This window comes from Brassica oleracea, chromosome C7 (assembly GCF_000695525.1).
Source record: "Brassica oleracea var. oleracea cultivar TO1000 chromosome C7, BOL, whole genome shotgun sequence".
NCBI classification, from domain to species: domain Eukaryota; kingdom Viridiplantae; phylum Streptophyta; class Magnoliopsida; order Brassicales; family Brassicaceae; genus Brassica; species Brassica oleracea.
Genome location: NC_027754.1, coordinates 47,270,629 through 47,294,635, shown reverse-complemented (window position 1 = coordinate 47,294,635; position 24,007 = coordinate 47,270,629). Strand labels below are relative to the sequence as shown.

The 24,007-nt window shown below is 37.7% G+C and overlaps 6 protein-coding genes across 9 annotated transcripts; all 6 read left to right on the top strand.

Annotated features, from left to right (window-relative positions):
• The first annotated feature begins 730 nt into the window (after positions 1–730).
• Positions 731–2,818, top strand: LOC106305795 (probable polyol transporter 6). Its single transcript, XM_013742183.1, has 3 exons — positions 731–875; positions 907–1,086; positions 1,282–2,818. The coding sequence occupies exons 2-3, from the start codon at positions 963–965 to the stop codon at positions 2,664–2,666; spliced, it is 1,509 nt and encodes a 502-aa protein (XP_013597637.1). The 5' UTR covers positions 731–875; positions 907–962; the 3' UTR covers positions 2,667–2,818.
• On the top strand, positions 2,807–4,352 carry LOC106305796. The gene is made up of 3 exons (XM_013742185.1): positions 2,807–3,115; positions 3,184–3,399; positions 4,059–4,352. Exons 1-3 carry the CDS (start codon positions 2,888–2,890, stop codon positions 4,119–4,121), a joined length of 507 nt encoding a protein of 168 aa, XP_013597639.1. The 5' UTR covers positions 2,807–2,887; the 3' UTR covers positions 4,122–4,352.
• LOC106305794 (transcription initiation factor IIB) lies at positions 4,327–6,648 on the top strand. The gene is made up of 3 exons (XM_013742182.1): positions 4,327–5,007; positions 5,341–5,499; positions 5,667–6,648. The coding sequence occupies exons 1-3, from the start codon at positions 4,426–4,428 to the stop codon at positions 6,432–6,434; spliced, it is 1,509 nt and encodes a 502-aa protein (XP_013597636.1). The 5' UTR covers positions 4,327–4,425; the 3' UTR covers positions 6,435–6,648.
• A 3,011-nt stretch (positions 6,649–9,659) lies between these two features.
• Positions 9,660–11,769, top strand: LOC106304082 (CRAL-TRIO domain-containing protein C23B6.04c-like). 4 transcript variants are annotated; one of them, XM_013740467.1, is made up of 7 exons: positions 9,660–10,212; positions 10,291–10,333; positions 10,495–10,584; positions 10,681–10,857; positions 10,926–11,024; positions 11,115–11,360; positions 11,447–11,769. In XM_013740467.1, the coding sequence occupies exons 3-7, from the start codon at positions 10,540–10,542 to the stop codon at positions 11,747–11,749; spliced, it is 870 nt and encodes a 289-aa protein (XP_013595921.1). In that variant the 5' UTR covers positions 9,660–10,212; positions 10,291–10,333; positions 10,495–10,539; the 3' UTR covers positions 11,750–11,769. The 4 variants fall into 4 exon arrangements, with proteins under 4 accessions (XP_013595921.1, XP_013595922.1, XP_013595923.1 ...); XM_013740468.1 differs by having other exon boundaries at positions 10,287–10,333; XM_013740469.1 differs by lacking the exon at positions 10,291–10,333.
• Positions 11,770–12,456: 687 nt separating this feature from the next.
• On the top strand, positions 12,457–16,958 carry LOC106306617 (vam6/Vps39-like protein). Its single transcript, XM_013743292.1, has 11 exons — positions 12,457–12,932; positions 13,030–13,241; positions 13,680–13,811; positions 13,901–14,044; positions 14,124–14,236; positions 14,317–14,740; positions 14,820–15,149; positions 15,243–15,464; positions 15,542–15,784; positions 15,872–16,429; positions 16,525–16,958. The coding sequence occupies exons 1-11, from the start codon at positions 12,518–12,520 to the stop codon at positions 16,723–16,725; spliced, it is 2,994 nt and encodes a 997-aa protein (XP_013598746.1). The 5' UTR covers positions 12,457–12,517; the 3' UTR covers positions 16,726–16,958.
• A 4,556-nt stretch (positions 16,959–21,514) lies between these two features.
• On the top strand, positions 21,515–22,705 carry LOC106304609 (GATA transcription factor 19-like). Its single transcript, XM_013741009.1, has 2 exons — positions 21,515–22,009; positions 22,119–22,705. Exons 1-2 carry the CDS (start codon positions 21,707–21,709, stop codon positions 22,497–22,499), a joined length of 684 nt encoding a protein of 227 aa, XP_013596463.1. The 5' UTR covers positions 21,515–21,706; the 3' UTR covers positions 22,500–22,705.
• Positions 22,706–24,007: the final 1,302 nt, after the last annotated feature.

The window sequence follows — 24,007 nt, the reverse complement described above, 5'->3', positions numbered from 1 at the left end:
GAGATTCTGCAACAGAGTTGATAATCGGTACAAAATCTATAGGATAAACACACAGCTTTTAAGCTAAACTAGAAGATTCTCCTTTTTTTTTCTTCACTTGTGCAGTTTGTTGTAGATGAATGGCTAAGAGAGCCACGTACAAACCAAAAAAAAAGATATATTCATACGCGACTGTTATTAGTTCCAAGTTGGAACTTCTGATTGTGGGTTTACCGAATCGAACCGGTCGGTTCCGAAGTGGAACGTCTATTAAAATCAACGAAGATAAACCACGCTTCAGTTCGGTTATTTCAAGTTTACTATACGACGGTTGCCTATTTTGCTAATATGCGTGATTGAGTTAATTATGAATAGGTGATTTGCATATATTTCAAAAACTTAGTTTATGGCAATAGATTTAAATCGTACTATCAGTTTTATCTCTATGTGTCTTAATAAAATTGAGCTTTTTATTTATAAGACTTCTTCTACAATATTTTTCATCGTTAACCTCCAGCACTTTTGTGAATTCTCCAAACCAAAATAAATAAGACTTTCGAATGGTTCTTATATTTCAATAGAGTAAAATACAACAAAATCCAACATACAATCAAACCGATGTCCACATAACAGACTTTATATCTTTTTATCTTATAAATACCAAAAATAATAATCTCATTCCGCGCAAAGCGCGGGTTATCACCTAGTATAAAAATATAAGAAGATATGGATGACTCTTGTCCATTGGATTCAAAAATAACTAAATCCTCTCTTTTCAAACTTGTGGCTTTCACGAGTACAGTCTTCTCTGTGTTGTCATCTATTCTTTTCTATATATAATCAACGAATCTTCTTTGGTAGTGAGAGAAAACTTAAGAACCAAACACATATCTAACTTTCAGACAAAAGCTTACAACTGGGAGAGACATTAGTTAACGTTTGTATACTCTATAGTTTTCTAATTACGTGCTGGTGAATTAATCATGGACGATCAAATCTCCAGCGAGAATGCGGTCGAGAAGCCGACCGAGGAGAACACCGGAGTTAATAGATACGCGCTTCAGTGTGCTATTGTCGCCTCCATCGTCTCCATCATCTTTGGTTACGGTAAGTATATAATAATAATAATTAAGATATCTCCAAAAGTTATAGGGATTTTAATATGTATAGCTGTTAATTTTTCAAAAAAACATTTGTTTAAAAAAAAAAAACAAATATGTCATGGTGTTATATATACTTATTATTATTATTCTTTTGTAAGTTGTAACAATAAGAACTCATGATAAGATACGTTGTGTGTAGATACTGGCGTTATGAGTGGAGCGATGGTGTTTATAGAAGAAGAGTTAAAGACAAACGAAGTTCAGATCGAAGTCCTCACCGGAATCCTCAACCTTTGTGCCCTCGTCGGATCACTGCTCGCCGGAAGAACGTCGGACATAATCGGACGACGTTACACAATCGTCTTGGCCTCAATACTCTTCATGTTGGGCTCAATACTAATGGGCTGGGGCCCAAGCTATCCCGTTCTCCTCACCGGTAGATGCACCGCCGGGCTCGGAGTCGGTTTCGCCCTCATGGTTGCACCGGTCTACTCGGCCGAGATAGCAACCGCTTCGCACAGAGGACTCCTAGCTTCTCTACCTCATCTTTGCATCAGCATAGGGATTTTAATCGGTTACCTAGTGAATTACTTCTTCTCCAAGCTACCTATGCATATCGGTTGGAGGCTGATGCTCGGTATAGCTGCGATCCCGTCGCTAGTGCTGGCCTTCGGGATCTTGAAAATGCCGGAATCTCCACGGTGGTTGATTCTGCAAGGGCGTCTCGGAGAAGGCAAAAGGATACTGGACTTGGTGTCGAACTCGCCTGAAGAGGCGGAGCTACGGTTTCAAGACATCAAAACCGCCGCGGGAATCGACCCGAAGTGCAAAGACGAGGTGGTGAAGATGGAGAACAAGAAGACTCACGGGGAAGGAGTTTGGAAAGAGCTTATCCTAAGACCTACACCTGCGGTGAGACGAGTTCTTTTGACTGCGTTAGGGATTCATTTCTTCCAGCACGCAACTGGTATCGAAGCCGTGTTGCTATACGGTCCGAAGATTTTTAAGAAAGCTGGAATCACGACTAAAGACAAGCTTTTCTTGGTTACGATCGGTGTCGGAATCATGAAAACGACTTTTATTTTTACGGCGACTTTCTTGCTTGACAAGGTAGGTCGGAGGAAGCTTTTGTTGACCAGCGTCGGAGGGATGATTGGCGCGTTGACAATGTTAGGGTTTGGGCTTACGATGGCTCAAAATTCTGGCGGGAAACTGGTTTGGGCTTTGGTTCTGAGTATAGTTTCCGCTTATAGCTTCGTGGCGTTTTTCTCTATTGGGCTCGGCCCAATAACTTGGGTGTACAGCTCTGAGGTCTTCCCGTTGAAGCTTAGAGCTCAAGGAGCGAGTCTCGGCGTTGCGGTGAACAGAGTCATGAACGCCACCGTGTCGATGTCGTTTTTGTCGTTATCCAAGGCGATTACGACCGGCGGAGCATTCTTTATGTTCGCCGGAATCGCGGCGGTGGCGTGGAACTTCTTCTTCTTCCTGATGCCGGAGACTAAAGGAAAGTCGCTTGAAGAGATCGAAGCGCTTTTCCAAAGAGACGGTGATCATAAAGTACGCGGTGAAAACGACACAGCCTAGTGTTTTTTTTTCTTTATACGACTGCGTTTTAGTGTGTTTTCTTTATACGACGCCGTTTGGATGTTTATTTGTATGTGGCTTTTATCAAATTATATATATAAACCAACGGTCACGATCGAGTTACAATTTTAGTATACTTGTTAACAATTTAAGATCAACGGCTCGTACAAGTATCAGCGAAAGAGAGAGTGAGCTTCGAAATCGAACCGACACTTTTCGCGATGAAGGAGGGCGACGCCTTGCCGACGACGGCGAATTCGAAGAAGGAACACTCCGAAACCGTGTTGTTCGGAAGAGGTCGTTACAAGTTCTACGCGTTTGCTGCTCTCTTGCTTCTAGCATTTTGGTCGATGTTCACGGGAACTGTCACTCTCCGGTTATCCACGGGTAATCTGAACCGGTTATCTGAAGATCTCGGGGTTCGAAACTACGATCACCTCGACGCTCTGGTGACTCTTTCTTTCTTGATTTCTTCGTCTTTGGTGTGTGTTAGAAGCTGATTTTGTGGTTGTTGTAGGAAATGGAGAAGAGGGAGAGAGTGGTGAAGCGTATGTGGGATGTGTACACTAACAGTCGTCGGATCAAGTTGCCTCAGTTTTGGCAAGAGGCGTTCGTTGCTGCTTATGAAGAGCTTACTAGTGATGTACCTGGGGTTAGAGATGCTGCTATTGGTGAAATCGCGAAGATGTCGGTTCAGTCTATCAATCTTGATTCGAATCCTTCCCGATCTATGGTGAGGATTCTTGATTCTATAGGTCTCTTTGGTGTGTTTTGGATTAGTGACTTGGAATCAGTAGATTGTTGGAACTTGTAGTAATCTGAGTTGTTATCTTTTGCTTAGTTACTATAAATAGTAGAATCTTGAGTTCAAGTGTACATTAGGTTGTTCAGTTCGATGGTCAAGTTCATCCGTATTGAAATCTTGTGTTACTCTGTAAGCTGGTCTGTTAATGGTGACCAGATGTATGGCTATGTGCTTGATTATCCAAGATATTGAAAGATGCCTGGGAAGGTTTGATCATACGTGATTAACGGTTAGGCTTAGTGAGTCTGGAGATAAGGTATGAAGATGGATCGAATGTTAGGTTAAGGATATTACATTTTAGAGGTACTGGTCGGTCTATGTGATTCAGTAGAGTCTTCTTGAAAAATTATGTTCACTTATGGGATTTCTGATAGCTATAGCTTCTGGTGTTGTTTATTGCATTTATTCCAAAATCCCACTTGTAGAAGAAGTTGGTTGAACAAGTATGGTAGAGGAGCTTTGATCATTCCAAGGTTAACTTCTTGATAAACATAAGAATTAGTCTTTAGATGTCTTCTTTTCGACTTTGTTGAGTTGTATATTGACTATGATCTCTTCTAATTACATTTGGGTTTTGTTATCATCAGAGCGCAAGGGGTCTGGGAAGAAGCTTCAAGAAGATTCTACACAAGCCAGCAGCAAGTAGCTGATGCTAATGATATGATATAACACACGTTTCACATATAAAAACCCAAGTTCATTTCTACTTGCTGAAGCCAAAAAGATGATCCTTTTGAATTCCATCGATTGGTAGTTACATACAAATACATTTATGATATGCAATAACATGGGATCCTTGTGTTATACTTTCATATGTAATGCAAACACAATCGAACTCTGAAGTTTAATAAATCTTGAAGAAAATATTATTTTTCACGCTCTTTATATAAATATATTCAACAACACTCTCAAGTCATAACGAAACATAAAAGAGTAAAGATAAAAATAAATAAAATGAAGTGTCCGTACTGTTCATCGGCGCAAGGACGGTGCGCCACCACGAGCTCCGGCATATCGATAACGGAATGCACCTCCTGCGGCCGCGTAATCGAAGAACGCCAAACGCAAAACCACCACCTCTTCCATCTCCGCGCGCAAGACACTCCTCTCCCCCTCGTCACCGCCGATCTCCAACCCCCCGCCGCGCAACCGTCCCAAGCCAACGAGGAAGATCCGTTCGAGCCCACCGGATTCATCACGGCCTTCTCCACCTGGTCACTCGAACCGAACCCGATCTTCGCTCGCTCATCCCTCTCCTTCTCCGGCCACCTCGCGGAACTCGAACGAACCCTGGAGCTCGCTTCTTCCGGATCGAATTCGTCGTCGACGGTTGTGGTGGATAACCTTAGGGCTTATATGCAGATCGTCGACGTGGCGTCGATTTTGGGATTGGATTGCGATATCTCTGAGCATGCGTTCCAGTTGTTTAGGGATTGCTGCTCGGCTACTTGCTTGAGGAACAGAAGCGTTGAGGCGTTGGCTACTGCTTGTCTTGTTCAAGCTATTAGAGAAGCTCAAGAGCCTCGAACACTTCAGGTTACCAGAGATCCTATTTCACTCTCAAAACTTATTCAGCTACTGTGCCTCAGGTTCTTGAAATGGCTGTGCCTGTTTGCTTGAGTCTGTATTATAAATCAGCAATACAAGTTCTATGTCTCTTTGCAGGAATGAATCTAGCTACCGTAGTGATGTGTTTTATCGTTTCTCTGAGCTTTGTTTATCGATAGTCTTGAAATGTTTTGCTTATATGTTAGCGTGAAAACATAATTTTCTCATTGCCTCTGAACTTAGATATAAGCAGCACTTGTTTTAGTTCATTGCAGTGACTTAAACAACTGTCTGATGCCTTTTCTTTGATTTGAACAATAGGAAATCTCCATTGCAGCCAATGTACAGCAGAAGGAGATTGGCAAGTACATCAAGATTTTAGGAGAAGCTCTACAACTAAGCCAACCCATCAACAGCAACTCTATATCGGTTCATATGCCAAGGTTCTGCACCCTCCTTCAACTTAACAAATCTGCCCAGGTTTGCCCCTATAATGCAACCTCACTAGTGTATCAGTGCCTGACTCTTTTCCCTTCTCCATTGAGATCTAGAGTCTTGAAAGTGTCTTGTAGTGACATTGTCCCCACTCAATTTCACAGATGCTTCCATTACACCGTTGCTGATTTGTCTGTTTTCAATCTTCTTAGGAACTGGCAACACATATCGGAGAAGTGGTCATCAACAAATGCTTCTGCACCCGTAGAAACCCCATCAGCATATCCGCAGCTGCTATCTACCTAGCATGTCAGCTTGAAGACAAACGAAAGACGCAAGCAGAGATTTGCAAAATAACCGGATTAACCGAGGTAACCCTTCGCAAAGTCTATAAGGAACTTCTTGAGAACTGGGACGACCTTCTCCCATCTAACTACACACCAGCCGTCCCACCAGAGAAAGCGTTCCCCACAACCACAATCTCTACAACCCGTTCAACAACTCCTAGAGCCGTAGATCCACCTGAACCGAGTTTAGCGGACAGAGACAAGCCATCGGTTAAACCCATTGAAACTTCTGATCATGCTCACCAACAACAAGAACAACCCAAAGGCAAAGAAGATAAGCATCCGAAATTCAGACAGCCTTGGCTGTTTGGAACCGCCAGTGTGATGAACCCAGGGGAGATGATAAGCGAGCCGGCGAAATCACCTAATGCTCTGGACTTTGATAAGCAGCAGCTCAGTGATAAGGAGACACTGCCTACATATCTCAGACAACATAACCAGTTCTCTTCAAGTTCATCTCCATCTTCAAGTATCAGCACAATCAACTGGTCGTTCAGACCTTCTGGTGGCAACGGGTCCTCAAGCAACTTGCCTGTTGTTCATCCGCCCAAGCTGCCTCCGGGTTATGCTGAGATCAGAGGTAGTGGATCTCAATCAGGAAACAAGAATGCTAATAACCCCCATGGAGATTAGTCATCAGTGTGATGATGGTGACACTCTTCACTTGGATTTGAAGTTATTACATAAACCAATGCACGAACTCTTGTCTTTGTTCGTATGCATCTTGGCTGTACAATTTCATAGTCGTTGCTCTCTGGTCTTGTAAACAATCAGTGGCACACTGGCACTGCATGAGGAAGAGTACAAGTACAAAGTTATGCTGCATAAACCTTTTGTGTCTGATGGATTGGGTTTTAGTAGTAGCTGCAGCGATTTAGTAGTGGGCTTTGTAATAGCCCAATCACCTTCGTGGCCTGTTATATGTTTTTGACTTATTTTTTCTGGTAGGCAAATTTGGAAAATAAATAAAATAAAAATATAGAAGAGTCGTGAAGGAAATTGCAAGGAATATTCCCTTTTCAAATAAAGAAAACGTGTTGCAAGGAATTGGTAAAACGCCAACCACCCATATTTGCTGTCCACTTTCCTTTAAAATTATTTTTTCTTTCGTGTAAAGCATCCACCGTTGATCTTATATGTAACTATATGATCTTGTCCGTTGATTAGCTCTAGCTCCGTGTATAAAGATAACGCATTGATCTCTTTGGTTACCATACCCGCTTTTTCCTTATTATTCTTTTCAACTTATTTTTTTTGTGTTCATCGTTATCTCTAGATCTTTTTGCTATGTCAACGTATTGGAGTCTTTCCGATTCAGATCGTCGGAGTTTCAGCTCTCGATCCACCGATCGATCACGTATCGGCACGGATCTAGCTGCTCTGATTTGATCCATGGCGTAAGACGGATCTTAGCTGCTGAGATCTCCGAGGATCGGTTGAATAGCTGGTAATTATGCTTATTCTGATAACCGATTATCAATTCGATTGGATTCCTTGTAATAGTATTGATTTTCCTGTTTTGAATTCCCAGATCTGATGTTGGATCGTGATTCATGATCTCGGCTTTGAGGTTCGTCGTCAGATCTGTGATTTGCGTTGCGGATTGATGAGATGATGATGAATCCGTCAACTCTCTCGATTCTGGAGAGGAGCGATTGAAGAAGAGGGAAGAGCCAAAGGAGGAAGGAAGATATGTGAAATGATATGAGATGAGTATGAAGGATGTATGAGATGTTTGTTAAGGACGATAAAGCCCCGATGAGTTGGCTTGAGTTCTGATTAAGCATCTTTGTCATCCGACCTTTGCCATGACAGGTGCGCTTGCATGGCAGGTCACCAAAAAAATTCCCTAATAAAAAAAAATAGTTTCGTGTTGTTGTGAGGGGAGTTCGCACGGGGATATTTTTTTAAGCCCGGGTTCTCTCCCTCACCTTGTGTCTCTTGCATCTCGCTTGCTCTCACACTCACTCTGATTCCTTTTTGATCTTAAATTCCACCAAAATATCTCGATACAGACATATTTTGAATGGATCCAGATCGCAGATCTGGAGTCAAACGCGGCCTAATCCAACGTAATCCATGGAGACCAAAAGGTACTTTTAATTTTAGTTTCAATTCCCCGTTCAGCTATTTATTCGCATTACATAACTTATCTGACCTCAAACCCGCGTTAATCTTATATGCAATGGATAAATAAGCATCATTACTAGTCAAAATTGAATTATCAACAACCATCATAAAGTACGAGCAAATATTATAGTACTAACTATTGATGTTAATTTGTACAACTTTTCAATTTTTTTTTTCTTTTATATTAGATGTTCACCGTTTGCAAAATTAGCACTAGTGACATAAGATACATATCCTCTATATCTATGTGTTTTGGAGCGGTTTGTTTGTAACAACACTACCTGAAAATTTGTATGGCCTTTATGCTATTACATGAAGAAAGAACATCAGATACTACACTTTTGCATCATTTGTAAGCTTATTGTAACTGTATCTTGGATATTATGGTGTTGCAAATGGCTTGAAAGATTTTGTGATGTTCCCGGCTGTATTGTTATATCAACAGATGCTATGGATAATTCTTCCCTCAAGACAAGTTGGTTTTTTATGTTGAATCTGTGAGGTATCTTGAACAAGCAACTTGTTTTCTTCTGTTTGTACAAATTATCACAGTTAGAGGCTATATCTAATGTTTTTAAGTCGAGACAGTACTTCATTCTTGATTTGAGATTAACGATGAATTACTATAGTTACAATGTTTGCAATCCATGTTATGTTACGGTATAATAATTTTTATACTGTAGTTACAGTTTTTATTGATTCAGTGCTGGTCAGTTGCATTTGCAGTATTAATTTTAATGTTACTGTATTATAATTTTTGAATAAATGATTGGTATTCTAAAAGCAAGCTTCAAATCTTGATCCGTATATCTAATGTGTTAGTTGACTTTGTGTCTCTCTATTGTGGTTAATAGGGTCTTTTATTTAGGAATGTGAAGAAATATCAGAGCGGCCATGTCAATCCTAAGAAGTTCATACGTTCTAATTTAAATTGGGTCAAGGTTTGCATTAATAGATCTGTAAGCTCAAAATGGTAGAGCTCTCTTTACGAGAGGTTGGTGGTTCGAATCCACCCAGATCTGTCTACTTCCTCAGATGTCTTTTTCACGCTTTTTTACATTATCTTAATTTCGAATTGAATTTGGTTATGATATATCAGAGTTACTGTACATATTATTAGGGTATGCGGAAAACTATATGGCTTCAATGGAGGACATCTTTTTGTTTTGGCAATTGACGCGAGGGAAAGAGGAAAATTGTCAGTGGTGAAGCAGTGATGACGATTAACTATGTGACTTGAATTACAAGCAACTAAGCAATGACCTTTAACCACAAACGGTCACACAAAATACAGTTATGCATGGCCATCTTTATGATCATCTGGACTTTGTTTTTGGACTTTGAAATGATAAAATAAATAAGAACAACGGCTGGGCCCTAAAGTTCACATATCATATGCTTAGGGATGAAGTAGCAGATGGATAATAGAAATTGACCTAACTTCCATAGTTTATATCCTGTGAGCTGAGCTCCATGAAGATCACTCTATAGTATACTTTTGCTGAGAGTCTGATGATGATCAGTATGACTTTCTTGCCAGATCATGTTGTGCGTTTGGCAGGGCGGTTCAATGGTGTCATGGATTCTGGGACAAAAAAAATTAATTTTAAAAATTAATTTTTAAATTATTATTTTTTTAAAAAAAAATCTGATAGATATATGGTTTTTTTTAAATACTAGAAATATTTTTAAAAATAAATCTATGGAAATAAAAAAAAAAATTTCATATAAAAAAAATTGAAAAGTTTTTGGTGTGGTAACATAAACTAGTAAAATTGATATGGAATGCTAAAGTTTTGATGTGGTAACATAAACGGTTAACAATGTAGCTGCCCGACTACTCTTTTGACTTAATCAATGAGTTGTTTTTTGGATTATAACAAGTCGACGGATATTAGCAAACAATATTCTTGTAATATTATTATCTACATTCTAGTTGAGACGACCCGATCGTAAATAATGTTCATTTTCATAAAATATATAAAAACTACAAATTAAGAGGCGTTAAGGGTCGGATTGACGTGACATGGTGTTATTTTGTGCCATTTAATAACTGGTCAAATGTCAATGCTGTTGATTTAATCAAAGCTCAAAACCATATAATATTGCTAATTATAATATTTTAATTTTAACTGCCACACAATTAGTTAATGTCTTTTTCCACCTTTTAGCTTTTTATTAGTCCTCCTGAAGTGGGAATGATTAGGCTCGCGTCAGGACCAAACCCCATTGATCCTTCTCTATCTCTCGTTCACTAATACAAAGAGATCCGTATCATCAGGTTAGATCCTCTTTGCATTTTGATTTTCATTATGTTCATGTTTCTCCATCATACGTGTTATTGAATTGAACAAGGCAGGGCTCCTACTACTTTCAAGTTTCTCTCCACGAACGAAGTTTACGTGAGCTTCAACCATTTCATTGATCTTGTTTTTCATTTAATGCAAATTTCTTATAGTTGCTAATTACTGAATTTTTGTTAATAACCTCTTTGATTTTTTCTTATGAATCTAATCTTTGCTCGTATTGGATTAAAACTATGTTTTTGTGAAACCGTTTCTAGGCTTTGAAGCTGTCCTCCTTAGAGATTAAAGATTTTTCACCAAACATGAGTGCTCACCAACTTGAGGATGATTCTCAGCAAGATAACAAGGTGCAACTAGCTTTTTAGTATTAACATAGTTTACTTCAGCATTAGTAATAATAATTGGGGCCCATAATAATTATTTAAACCCCTACAAACATTCAGGTTAGCAAATTGAAATCTGCGTTAGGACCACTCTCAGGACATAGTTTAGTTTTCTGCTCTGATGCTTCCTTGAGGAGATACTTGGATGCTCGTAGCTGGAATGTCGAAAACGCCAAGCAAATGATTGAGGAGACACTTAAATGGAGATCAACATACAAGCCTCATGAGATCCCTTGGGTAACTTCAACATCTAAATATCAAAGATACGTTCATGTTTGTTTATTTTCTTCTCTGGTTATCTCCAGCATGAAGTAGCACATGAAGGTGAGACTGGAAAAGTTTCAAGAGCTAGTTTTCATGATCGTCAAGGTAGGACTGTGCTTATAATGAGACCAGGTTTACAGGTAATTTAATCGGACTTTCTGTTTGTTATTTTAATCCCTTTCAAGAACTCTCATATGTACATATGTCTCTCAACTAATATTGTGAATCAGAACACAACATCAGCAGAAGGTAATATCAGGCACTTGGTGTATCTTCTTGAAAACGCAATCATTAATCTTCCCAAAGGACAAGAGCAAATGTCTTGGCTCATAGATTTTACTGGTTGGTCCATGGCTAATAACGCTCCCATGAAAACAACAAGAGACATTATCTACATTCTACAGAATCATTACCCTGAGAGACTCGGTATGTCCTTTCTCTACAATCCCCCAAGACTTTTCCAAGCAGGCTACAAGGTACATAAAGTCATCATTACACAATAATATTGTCTTCTTTTTAATAAAGTTCTAAAAAGCTCTTTAAAGAGGCATTTATTTACTAGGCTGTTAAGTACTTCTTGGACCCAAGAACAGCTCAAAAGGTGAACTTCGTGTACCCAAAAGACAAAGCAAGTGATGAACTGATGAGATCACACTTTGATATGGAGAATCTCCCCAAGGAGTTTGGTGGAGAAGCAACACTAGAGTATGACCATGAGGAATTCTCAAGACAAATGTTTGAAGACGATCTCAAAACCGCAAAGTTCTGGGGGTTAGAAGAGAAACAGTATCCGATACCAAACGGTTTCTCTCCAGCCGATGTTGTTCCTGAACCGGCCACTTCTCTTGCATCAGTAGCTAACTGAGAGTTGAATCTGCATATAAACACATAAACAACAAGAGAAGATTAATAAATGCTTTATTCTCATTGCTGAAGAACCAATAAAAAAAACGTGCAGATTACTAAGAAAATTAGTGAGCCAAAGACTTTTTCAATGTTCTAGCTAGCTGACAGACACGTTCCTTGTTATTCAAGTTAATGTATGTTTTAGAATGTTGTTACCATGTCTAATTGTTTGGTGTTTATTAATTGAAAAAAAATGAGAATCATCCTTTTGGTTCTAATTTTTCTTTATTTAGTTATGAAATATTTGCTCAATTTATTTATGTCTGCTACAACCTAAGCACGTTTATTTAGCTTAAAATGACATAATGAAATGTTAAATTATATTCTTTCTGTTTCATTTTAAAGTTTTGTCACAAAATAAGTATCTATTATTTTATTGTACTTTATATCATTAATTTTTTTTATATAAATAATTTTTTTTAAAATAAATATAATATTTTTTAATAGTTAAATAAGGATAAAACTGAATATTAGCTATATTTTTAGTTTACATGAAAAAAAATAAAACGACATCTAATTTGAAATTAATAAAGGCAACCGGTTCGAACTGTTCTGGAACCGATTATCTAATTAATGTTCCTTGGTTAGAGCATTCATTGGTCTTCGACTCAAAGGTCGCGGGTTCGAAGTTCAATTTTTCATTTTGGTTCTAATTGGATTTAAACACCATGGTGATCCCCAGATAACAATCTTCCCCATCAAAGTTGACGACGAGAGAGAACAAACAATGGTTCACAATGCTTACGATTCCTTTCAGCTCCTCACCAACTGCCCCGCCCGGATCGACGCCGTCGAATCCCACAACTCCAAGCTCTTCGCCGGATGCTACGACGGCTCCCTCCGCATCTACTCCCCCCAATCCCCCTCCTCCTCCTCCTCGGATGAGCTCCGCCAAGACTCTTACCTCCTCGAAACGACCGTCACCGGATTCGCCAAGAAACCCATCGTGGCGATGAAGGTCTTGGCCTCCAGAGAGCTGCTCCTCTCTCTCTCGGAGTCGATCGCGTTCCACAAGCTTCCCAATCTGGAGACCGTCGCCGTGATCACCAAAGCGAAAGGCGCCAATGCTTACTCGTGGGACGATCGACGTGGCTTCCTCTGCTTCTCTAGGCAGAAGAGGGTCTGCGTCTTCAAGCACGACGGTAAAAAAAGATCGGAGCTTTTCTACTCAGTTGTGATTTTGAAAGTTTGGATTTTTATTTTTATTAAAAAAGAAAGTTTGGATTTTATTTGTTACAGGAGGAGGAGGGTTTGTGGAGGTGAGGGACTATGGAGTTCCTGATACTGTAAAGTCCATTTCTTGGTGCGGTGAGAATATTTGCTTGGGGATTAGGAAAGAGTATGTGATTCTCAACACTGCTAATGGGACTCTCTCTGAGGTGTTTCCTTCTGGGAGAGTTGCTCCTCCTCTCGTCACTTTTCTACCTTCTGGTGAACTTGTCCTTGGGAAGGTATATATATCATGGTCCTATTCGAGACGATTTTCTTAAAATCTGATTGATACAACTAAAATATGTTTAAACTGTTCTAAATCGGTTTGAATCGATCTAAATTAGTCTAATGCTGTTAAGTTAACAATAGCGTTAGTACAAATCCACTTGTCTATTTTCTTCTGTTCCACAAATTTATCTATTTTCTTTTGTTTTGTATACCGAATAAACCGACTACTCGACTAGTAACTAGTCCTCTATCAAGCGTAGTTAAGGCCTAGCGATTTCTTGAATATTGGTATATATTGTTTTTCTCTTTCCCATTTTCATGAGAAACAATGTGGTAGCATCTGTTCTTTGTCATGTTTGAAATATTCTTCCTTTGTATCTGACATCTTTGTAGCTCCCCAACTTTGTCCCCTTTTGTGTTGTTTTATTAGTTTCTTCTTGTACTTGTAGGATAACATTGGAGTTTTTGTTGATCAAAATGGGAAGCTGCTCCAGACAGAGAGGCTTTGCTGGTCAGAGGCCCCAACAGCTATTGTCATTCAGAATCCCTATGCAATAGCCTTGTTACCTCGACGAGTTGAGGTATATAAATTTCTCCATATTGAGAAGCCATTTTGCTTCTTGTCACATGTCCTGAAACCTGTTTTACGCTTATGCCATTGTTTTGATAGGTTCGGTTGCTACGAAGCCCCTATCCTTTGATACAGACAATTGTTCTCCAGAATATTCGTCACCTTGTCAAGAGCAACAATGCTGTGATTGTTGGTTTGGATAACTCTGTTCATTCTCTCTTCCCTGTTTCTATCGGTGCTCAGGTACTCACTCATTGCTCTGAGAATGTTTGGTTTTTAAGTTTTTTTTTTTTTTTTTTGAGAAAGTTAAGTGTCTTTGCAGATTGTGCAACTAACAGCTTCTGGGAACTTTGAGGAAGCCTTAGCTCTATGCAAGTTACTCCCCTCTGAAGAGTCAAGCCTAAGAGCTGCGAAAGAGAGTTCGATTCACACAAGGTGTTTCACCTAAAACTTCAATATTTACTCATTAGCGGTAATGTGCAGTTCATAATCGTTGTCTCTTTGTTATGATACAGATTTGCTCATTATCTTTTCGAAAACGGGAGCTATGAGGAAGCCATGGAACACTTTCTGGCATCTCAAGTAGACATCACGCATGTACTCTCCATGTATCCATCCATCACTCTTCCTAAAACAACAATGATTCCTCCACCGGATAAGATGTTAGACATTTCTGGAGAGGAAGCATCTCTGTCAAGAGGCTCATCTGGCTTTTCTGATGATATGGAGTCTTCATTTTTGGAATCTGAAGGCAATGCAGCCCTTGAATCTAAGAAAATGAGCCACAACACTCTGATGGCTCTTATAAAGTACTTGCAGAAGAAGAGACCTGGTATTATCGAGAAGGCCACTTCTGAAGGAACAGAAGAGGTCATCTCTGATGCCGTTGGCAAAAGTTATGGAGCGTATGATTCTTCCAAGACTAAGAAGTCCAACAAGGTAATAGGCTAATAGCTGATTGATGAGTGATGACTACTTGGATGATGATACCATTTTTGAACAACTTTTTTTGCCGCAGGGACGTGGCACGATCTCGCTTAATTCAGGCGCAAGGGAGATGGCAGCGATTCTTGACACAGCTCTTCTCCAAGCACTTCTACACACTGGACAGTCTGGAGCTTCTGTAGAGTTATTAAAGGGTGTCAACTACTGCGACGTAAAGATTTGTGAGGAGATACTAATGAAAAGCAAAAGTTATTCTGCACTGTTAGAACTGTTCAAGAGCAATTCGATGCACCATGAAGCCCTTAAGCTTCTTAATCAGCTCTCGGAAGAGTCCAAATCAAACCAGTCACAAACTGATGTAAAACAGATCTTTAGTCCTGAGTTGATCATTGAATATCTCAAGGTATTGCTAGTTTTTCTTCTTGCCTATCTTTAGATACTAAGAAACAGCTGTGATATGCTTAACTGTTTGTTATTTGGATTTGCTCTTTTGTAGCCTCTATGCAAAACTGATCCTATGCTTGTGTTGGAGTACTCTATGCTAGTCCTGGAGAGCTGTCCAACACAAACCATCGACTTGTTTCTGTCTGGAAACATCTCGGCCGACCTTGTCAATTCCTATCTGAAGCAGCATGCTCCAAATATGCAGGGTAGATATTTGGAGCTTATGATGGCTATGAATGAAACCGCAGTTTCTGGGAATCTCCAAAACGAGATGGTGAGGAATTAGAGCATTTTCATTGCGCTTACGTCTACATATTTGCTGGAAGTAACAAGTTGGATGATGTTAAACAGGTACAAATCTACCTTTCGGAAGTGCTTGACTTGCATGCTGCATTAAGCGCGCAGCAGAAATGGGATGACAAGGATCATCCTCCCGAAAGGAAAAAACTATTGTCTGCATTAGAGAACATCTCCGGATATAATCCACAGACTTTGTTGAAGCGTCTTCCACGTGATGCTCTCTATGAAGAGCGTGCAGTTATTTTGGGTAAAATGAATCAACACGAGCTCGCTTTGTCCATCTATGTTCATAAGGTACCTATCAATAATCTTCTCATGTTACCAAAATAATCTTCTACATCTTGCTTATGGATTAACTCGTTGGTTGTTTTTTTCTTATAGCTTCATGCACCTGATCTGGCGCTGGCTTACTGTGATCGTATATATGAGTCCGTATCTTTTCTACCATCTGGAAAACCGTCAAGCAACATCTACCTCACACTGCTGCAAATATACCTGAATCCTAAGAAAAGCGCAAAGGACTTTGCAAAACGTATTGTAGCTCTAGGATCATTCGAGAGTTCAGACACCACGAAGATGATGGAGTCTGTTTTGTCTTCGAAAGTCAAAGGAGGCAGGTCCAAGAAAATTGTTGCGATAGAAGGTGCTGAGGATATGCTGCGAGCTGGTCTCAGTAGCAGCACTGATAGCGGAAGAAGCGACGTTGATGCTGAAGAGCCCATGGAAGAAGGAAACTCCACCGTTATGATTTCTGAAGTTCTTGATCTGTTGAGTCAGAGGTGGGAGAGGATCAATGGTGCACAGGCTCTCAAGCTTTTACCTAGAGAAACTAAACTGCAGAACCTGCTTCCGTTTCTTGCACCCCTTCTTAGAAACTCGAGTGAAGCACACAGGAACTATTCGGTCATCAAGAGTTTGAGGCAGAGTGAAAACTTACAGGTATATGTTTTATGTTCAGGAAGCTAAGTTCTATTGGATGATGAATCATAAACGTTTCTTAGGATTGATTGCAAATTTTATGTTGGAACAAATAGGTGAAAGAGGAACTGTACAAACATAGGAAAGGAGTGGTGCAAGTGACAAGTGATAGCATGTGTTCGTTGTGCAACAAGAAGATTGGGGCAAGCGTCTTTGCTGTTTATCCCAACGGGAAAACGTTGGTTCACTTTGTCTGTTTCAAAGATTCTCAAGGAATGAAAGCTGTTTCTAAGACATCTCATGGAAGAAGACGATGAGATGATCATTTACTGTAACTAAACACATGTTTAAAGACACTAAACCATCTTTCTTCCTTGTTTGTAAGTTTGTAAAGCTTTTTGAGCTTATTGATTTTTTATGTCTGTTCTTCTTTGGTTTTGTACTTTTGTGTTTGGTTGAAAATGGTGACGATGGTCTTGAGGAAACCAGTTCGGTCTTGTTGTAAAACCAGTTTCGGTTGAAAATTAATTTATAAAAATGATTTTGTGTTTTTTTGTCTGGTATTTAGTATATAATTCAATTAAGATGATGCAAATTTTCATTTGTCAATTTTGACAAACATCTTGAGTTCTAATCGATCAGATTATATTAATTAAGTAATAAGAAATACATTATATCAAATTTAAAGAAAAAAACATTAAACAAAATTTTAGTGAAGATGCTCGAGCAAAAATTACATTTCAGTTTCTTCTACCTCAAGCAATAAAAGCTTAGAGAAAGCGTGGAGGCTTGAGCAAGTAGATATCTCTAACCAACCCTTTACCAATTTTGCCTACCGCCTTTAACATCTCTATTGGATTAGTTTCCACTTCATCTTTATCTCGTTCCCGTTTCTGTAATCACACATTACACATTTCATCTCTTCTTCTTTCTGAAGTGTAAAGAAAGACATCAGAAGTTTTTTTGTTTTGTTACCTTTGGATTGTGTGTTTAGTCCAAGTTAAACCTTAACGCGGGTCTGGTGTTCTTTCTATGGTTTATAAGATTGCCTCATTGTCGAGCATGTTGGATATTATTAATGAGTCGGTTTTAGATTTTAAAGATAATTATGGTTATTGTTTTATTACATAGATGCATATTTGGTCGGCTACAGAGAACTATATGAGGTAAATTACTAGTCGTTTTTTGGAGGGCATATTAAAGAAATACAATATTGATAGAAATATGAATGACTTGAGGTAAACGATGTTGTCCATCACTCTTAAGTCATTAGTAATATGAATGACTTAAGTCATAAAAAAGACAATTGGTCCACCATAAAAAAATACAATATTGATAGAAAGAGAAAAAAAAAAACCGTAGGTATGCCGCTTATCTCGTTATTAAACTACTCTAGTTTTGGCATGGATCATAGGGGTGGACATTTTACCCGATATCCGAAGCCGAAGCCGCACCCGAACCCGATCCGAAAAACCCGAACTGAAATCCAAACCGAAGTAGCAAAATATCCGAACGGATATTGAATTAGGAAAGATTGGATATCCGAACCCGAACGGGTAATATCCGAACCTGAATGGATATCCGAAGATAACCGAACATATGTATAATTAACCATATATTTCTAGTTTACATCTCTCATTTTATATAAAATATTTATATTAATACTACACATAGTTTAAGTTCATATGATATACATAGAATTACGGAGAAAATGATTTGCTACTTACTTAAAATGCATGTCAAACTTTTTATTTCAAGAATTAACAAAAAGTTACATCCAAAATTTAAAAATAATAACCAAATTAATGTCTTAACCAAATTAATGTCTTTTTTAGTTTCAAAATGTTATGTCCAAATCTATTAACCCCTCAATCTATTAAAAATAAAAAAAAATAGTTAAGTGAAAGTTATATTTTTAAATATAAGAAATTTGAGAAATGAAAAATTTAATTTTATTTTTTCAAAATCTAAATATCCGAACCCGATCTAAAATAACTGAACCCGAACTAAAAATACTCGAACCCGACCCAAAGTACAGAAATACCCGAACGGGTTCTATACCTCTATACCGAAATACCCGAAAATCTGAAAATCCCGATCCGAACCCGAACGGGTACCCGAATGCTCACCCCTAATGCATCATGCATGCACAACAATTACATTGCACCATGATTTTATATATACCAAGAAATGTACTTTAGTCACCTACTTATAAAATACATGCAAATGGAGGGTCTCGATTAGAATAAGATACGAAGTCACGTGAGTGAAGAGACACGACAAGGAAATGTGAAATTACAAAGTCGAACACTTAGTGTCTTGGGGTAATCGTTAGTTTTGGTGTTCCAAGATGCAAATTGTCAAAGTGTGTGTGTGTTTGTGTGCGAGAGAGAAGCATATTTTGGGAAAGCGGTGTGGTCGTCTCAATTGAACCAAGAAAACATCAATCTCAAGACCGATCAGATTCTCTTTGTTCCCTCTCTCTCTGGGTCTCTTGGTGTTGTTTAAATCTTTATATTCATCATACTATCTCCAGTTACACGTATTTTTGTCCGTTCATGTTTGGCGGCACACGTCCTCCCACAAGATTTTTTTTAAAAAATCTTGATACTCAAATTGATGATTATTTTTTTCTTTGTTTACGTACTATAAACTTAGTTGATAGGCAATTTTAAAAGGACTAGTTAATAACACTGCATTTATGTTAAAAGTTCCACATGGTAAAGAAGATGTATGTATCTAATATCTTAGATATCATACTAAGCATAAGAATTAAGTTTATACAGTGAATCTTCTTCTTTGAAAATTTTATATATTGAATCTTCTTCTTTAAAAAACAAAAAAAATGATGATTTTTTTTGCAGGCAATGAAAATGTTGACTGTTAATTCTAAAAGATCGATATATAACTTAAATATGCTATAGTAAAATGATCCAAAATCGACATAGAACATCCAAAACGTTATTAAAGTTCGGCTAAATAAGTTTTGAGGGAATGTGTTAAAAAAAAAATTATCATCACAAATATAACATGTAGCTTATAATATGAATTGTAAATCCAAAATTCAAAATTGTACTTTTCAGGTCAGGATTAACTGTTGGTTATAATACCACAATAACAGTTCAAAAACTTACTTTATAATCTGAAATTTTTTTTGTAAAACTGTCAAATTTGGAGAAAACCTAAGTTGTGTAATAGTTTCTTTCATCTTATTAACTTAGCCAATAGGTTTATTTATACAAATACATAACTTGTATAGCAAATTATTTACATAATAGAATAACAAATCTAACTTATACATTAATGCTGGCTTTCTTAATAGTTACATGAAAATATATTCTAGGTGATTTTGTAATCCCCGAGATCTCTTAATAAAAACTCAAATCTGATTTTTGTTCTTCCGTAATAAGTCTACGTACCCTTTTGATCAAACTGTTTCCCGCTTAGATCAAACTTAGCTGTTTTGCGTCTTGTAAAACTATGTACAAAACAACATAGATCTGATCCAATAAAAGAAAAAGAAGATAAATGATAAAGAAAACAGAAAACTTTTCTGTAGATCTACAGACTGCACTCATTTGATGAGTTCATTCTCTTTGTACCCTTTTTATTTTATATTTTAAATTCGAGTTGGAGTTTGCTTCTTTGACTAACCAATAGAATCTATCTCTCGCCAAGCTAAAGAAAGAACGCAATGTTGTTGCTTTTAAATCATTGCAAAGTATCTCAACCGGGTCACCTTTACCTTTATCCCTTTATATTTCACTTCTAACCTGAACATTGGCTAGTTTTATTCCCTGACTCCTTAAAAGCACCAATCTTGACCATTCATATCTCTCATGCATTGGCCACAATCGTGACAATGATAATGTTCAAATGCATATAAAGTTTGGAACGACTAAAGTACGCGTGAATGTTCAGTTTTAAAATCGATTGGTAGTAAATATTTAGTGTCTTTTTGAGTGAGATTTCGATAAGATCGAGTTATAATATTTTTCAATAGTCTCATGGTAACAAACCAGTTGATTCACACTTTATTATGATTTTATTCAAATTTCTAGACATTTCATCTAAGACTAAATTGAAAATGAGTGCTATAGATATATGATATCGCTATTATCTGAATACGGAATACAAAATGACGTTTTGAATGACATGAGTTAGCATAAGAATGAGAGCCTTGATCACACATTATAATGCGTGTTATACTTTAACATAACCTTGTGCGGTGAACGTTATCGCCATAAATACGTATATAATTAAAAAGACCACTGCAAAAATGAGAGTATTACACGTCGACTTGGTGAAGCAAGCGATGACGTGTGGAAGAAGGGGACTGAGATATTCGGCTTTGGAGATAGATGATCGTGATCGGAGAGAGACCAGATCCTTAGAAGACCGTGACATCCCCCAGTCACGTGGTCCTCTTTTGACTACATTCTCTCTTTAACTGCAGATTGAGCTTGTCATTATTATTTCCTACTTTACCATTTTAATAATTAAATTAAAATATCTTCTTTAATTCATTATAACACTGTAGTTTGCTTAGCAGTGTTAACAACATTTCGTCCGTGCAAAAAGTATTGTTTAAGGTGAAATATATATTTAACCATAAATTTTTGTCCAAAACCAATTATCTTCGCGCTGCAGCTATTATAATCTACTTATTGATTTAATAGAAGCATACATGAAAGAAAATGAATGCGGAATTGTTTAAGAGATATGATAAAATAACTTATTGTATTTGCTACATTAGATACTAAAGCGTTCTGTAGGTAAAAGTTATGATTTGTATACGTGACTTCATTTCTACTTAAGTTAGATTTCTATGTATAAAATTATTAGAGTTGTTATTTAGATCACCAACCGGACAGTTTTAATCCGAAATAACGTAACTTCAACAAAAGGTCTCTCTTAGAACTGAACCAAAGACCCAACACTATATAAAATACTCATAATTGTAACATCTTTTTAGACAAAAAGAAAAGAAGCAAACCCATCTAAATCTAGAGAATAAACAGAAAAAGAAAGAAAAAAAAAACAATATGGATTCAGTTATACGTTACATATATAACATCGGGACCAAGGTTTGCTCTATTGTCGACTTATACCCAAGCTCTATAAATACTCTCGCCTATCTCCACTTCACACAGCAACGTGTATTCCTTTGTTTTCTACCTGACTCCTCTTTCACCGTTTCCTTATAACCACTACACAAAACAGACACACACTGCTCTTTGTATCTCTCAAAAACAAGAGTTTACTTCTAGTGTTTCCACGATCATATACCTACGTATAATGATGGGTTTCTCAATGTTCTTCTCCGAAAACGATGGTGTCCATCACTCTTCGGCTTATGCTTCTGTTGACTGCACTCTCTCTCTTGGAACTCCTTCAACTCGCCTCTGCAATGACGACGATGACCGTAGATTCTCGTCTCACACTTCCAACAATATGTCCAACGCCTTAGGCTCATGGGACTTCTTGCACGGTGGCAAGAAAGGCGGTGGTGGCGGCGGAAATAACCTATTGGCTCGCCGTTGCGCTAACTGTGACACCACTTCTACACCTCTTTGGAGAAACGGTCCAAGAGGTCCCAAGGTATATAATATGCACCCATTACATCAATATTTATATAAAACCATACTATATGGTCCATTTTAAAAAAATTCTACATCCATTATAACTTTTTTATTTTTAATTTGGTCAGTCATTGTGCAATGCGTGTGGAATCCGATTCAAGAAGGAAGAGAGACGTGAGTCGACCGCCAGAAACTCCGCCAGAAACTCGACTTCCGGCGGAGTATCAACGGCGGCGGCTGGCGTTCCGGTCTCCGATCATCACGGAGTTACAAATTATTACTATAATAACAACAATAATAATAACAATCATTATGATTCATCGTCGCCTTGGATTCACCACCAACATCAAAATACGCAAAGAGTTCCTTATTACTCGCCAGCAAATAACGAATATTCTTTCGTTGATGATGTCAGAGACGATAATAATGACCTCACGTCCGACCCGTTCTTATCTTGGAGGCTTAACGTAGCCGACCGGGCCAGCCTTGTCCACGACTTTCCGATGTGATGAATGATCGTCACATAGATTTTTCCCATTAAATGTCTTAGCCTTGTATACCACCTTAATTCTAGCAACAACAACAAAAAGAAACCATGGCCTTGGCCAAAGTATTTAATTTTTACTCTTTATTTCACATCTACTAAATGTTTTGTTTGGTATTTATGTAAGTTTTCTAAATTTAAATTTCGTATGAAGGACTTGTGTGTTCTTTTTCAAAACGCGTCGAATGTTCTCTCGGGTAAATGAACGAGTGATACTTGTACCTACTTTATAACCTTCTAAGTACGTATGCTCTACTCTGACCACGATTCAAGATCAAATCTCTTTCGCCTTGTATAGTGTAAACTTCGTTTCTGATTCATATTATCATATATATCCTGAAGTACTGTCTTGTACTATTTTTCTTATATTTTCAACTAACAACTATTAAAACATATTTGAAAAACAATTATTAAAACACAGGATTCCACTAAAAATTGTAAATTCATGTATATTTATGAGGAAATTTAGAAGAACCATAGTTTTGTCTGATTCTTAGAGCAAGACGATCAATATGGGTCTATTGATCAACACTAGTTCTCGTAGTAACTCTATAGCCAACATTCAGTTTTCTGACATGAGTGAAATTTAGAAATTGTACAAAGTCATTCTTTGTAATATTTTCAGAATGCATTTGATAAGTATTTTACATATTTTTCCAAACTGAAAAAATTAATACTAGAAATGAATTCACAAATAAAAAGGAAAAAAAAAAGATTTATGCGAAGAATATATGCATGATGGACAACAAGAATGTTTATAGTATTAACGCCCAAGTTGTCTTGGAAATTTAGCCATATCAATTGGTATCAGTACTGAGAACAATAATCTGGTGAATTGTCAAATGATGAGACTCGGCTCCTCTCTTATGTTTCCCATCAGCTCTGGTTTTGCAATACAAATATTCATGAATTATTGTAAGAAAAAAACGAGATAGGTAAAATAAATTTGGATCAGAAACACAAACTCCTAGCTGAGACTTGTCAAATGGCAGAAAGTACTCAAAGTTGTAGTCTCCATGATAAAGTCATTTGAACTCCTACACCACAGTAGCATAGCACATAAGTAAGCCGATAACAAAACTATAAAAACTAATCCACATACCATGCTACTAGTATGATCTTATATAAACAGTTAACATTGTGAATTATTATAAAATGTTCATACATGTGATGCATGTCTCATTTCTCTACTCCGACTAACTAGTATGATATTGATAAATAGGTCATGTTCCTATTTAATGCAGAATAGTTGGTTGCTTACACACATAAGTAATTTATTTACACAATGAAATTCACTATAAGTGCTGGCAAACCAAGATGAGGAGAGAAAGAAATAGAAAGGAAATGGATTCCATGAGAGTAACCAGAAAGCAAAAAGATATGAAAAGGATGTGAAAGAACTCGACATGGATCAAACTCAAGCAGCAGTCTTTGAACTGTCGATGCTTGAATAATTTACAATATTATCGTATT

What these genes read in the sequence shown, in the direction of transcription:
- LOC106305795 (XM_013742183.1), top strand. Translation starts at nt 963, where the DNA reads ATGGACGATCAAATCTCCAGCGAGAATGCGGTCGAGAAGCCGACCGAG. An exon ending in CTCCATCATCTTTGGTTACG is followed by an intron (nt 1,087 to 1,281) that starts GTAAGTATATAA and finishes CGTTGTGTGTAG; the next exon opens with ATACTGGCGTTATGAGTGGA.
- LOC106305796 (XM_013742185.1), top strand. Translation starts at nt 2,888, where the DNA reads ATGAAGGAGGGCGACGCCTTGCCGACGACGGCGAATTCGAAGAAGGAA. An exon ending in ACGATCACCTCGACGCTCTG is followed by an intron (nt 3,116 to 3,183) that starts GTGACTCTTTCT and finishes TGGTTGTTGTAG; the next exon opens with GAAATGGAGAAGAGGGAGAG. An exon ending in CGAATCCTTCCCGATCTATG is followed by an intron (nt 3,400 to 4,058) that starts GTGAGGATTCTT and finishes TGTTATCATCAG; the next exon opens with AGCGCAAGGGGTCTGGGAAG.
- LOC106305794 (XM_013742182.1), top strand. Translation starts at nt 4,426, where the DNA reads ATGAAGTGTCCGTACTGTTCATCGGCGCAAGGACGGTGCGCCACCACG. An exon ending in AAGAGCCTCGAACACTTCAG is followed by an intron (nt 5,008 to 5,340) that starts GTTACCAGAGAT and finishes TTTGAACAATAG; the next exon opens with GAAATCTCCATTGCAGCCAA. An exon ending in AACTTAACAAATCTGCCCAG is followed by an intron (nt 5,500 to 5,666) that starts GTTTGCCCCTAT and finishes CAATCTTCTTAG; the next exon opens with GAACTGGCAACACATATCGG.
- LOC106304082 (XM_013740469.1), top strand. Translation starts at nt 10,540, where the DNA reads ATGAGTGCTCACCAACTTGAGGATGATTCTCAGCAAGATAACAAG. An exon ending in ATTCTCAGCAAGATAACAAG is followed by an intron (nt 10,585 to 10,680) that starts GTGCAACTAGCT and finishes ACAAACATTCAG; the next exon opens with GTTAGCAAATTGAAATCTGC. An exon ending in AGCCTCATGAGATCCCTTGG is followed by an intron (nt 10,858 to 10,925) that starts GTAACTTCAACA and finishes GGTTATCTCCAG; the next exon opens with CATGAAGTAGCACATGAAGG.
- LOC106306617 (XM_013743292.1), top strand. Translation starts at nt 12,518, where the DNA reads ATGGTTCACAATGCTTACGATTCCTTTCAGCTCCTCACCAACTGCCCC. An exon ending in CTGCGTCTTCAAGCACGACG is followed by an intron (nt 12,933 to 13,029) that starts GTAAAAAAAGAT and finishes TATTTGTTACAG; the next exon opens with GAGGAGGAGGGTTTGTGGAG. An exon ending in GGCAGAGTGAAAACTTACAG is followed by an intron (nt 16,430 to 16,524) that starts GTATATGTTTTA and finishes TGGAACAAATAG; the next exon opens with GTGAAAGAGGAACTGTACAA.
- LOC106304609 (XM_013741009.1), top strand. Translation starts at nt 21,707, where the DNA reads ATGATGGGTTTCTCAATGTTCTTCTCCGAAAACGATGGTGTCCATCAC. An exon ending in ACGGTCCAAGAGGTCCCAAG is followed by an intron (nt 22,010 to 22,118) that starts GTATATAATATG and finishes TAATTTGGTCAG; the next exon opens with TCATTGTGCAATGCGTGTGG.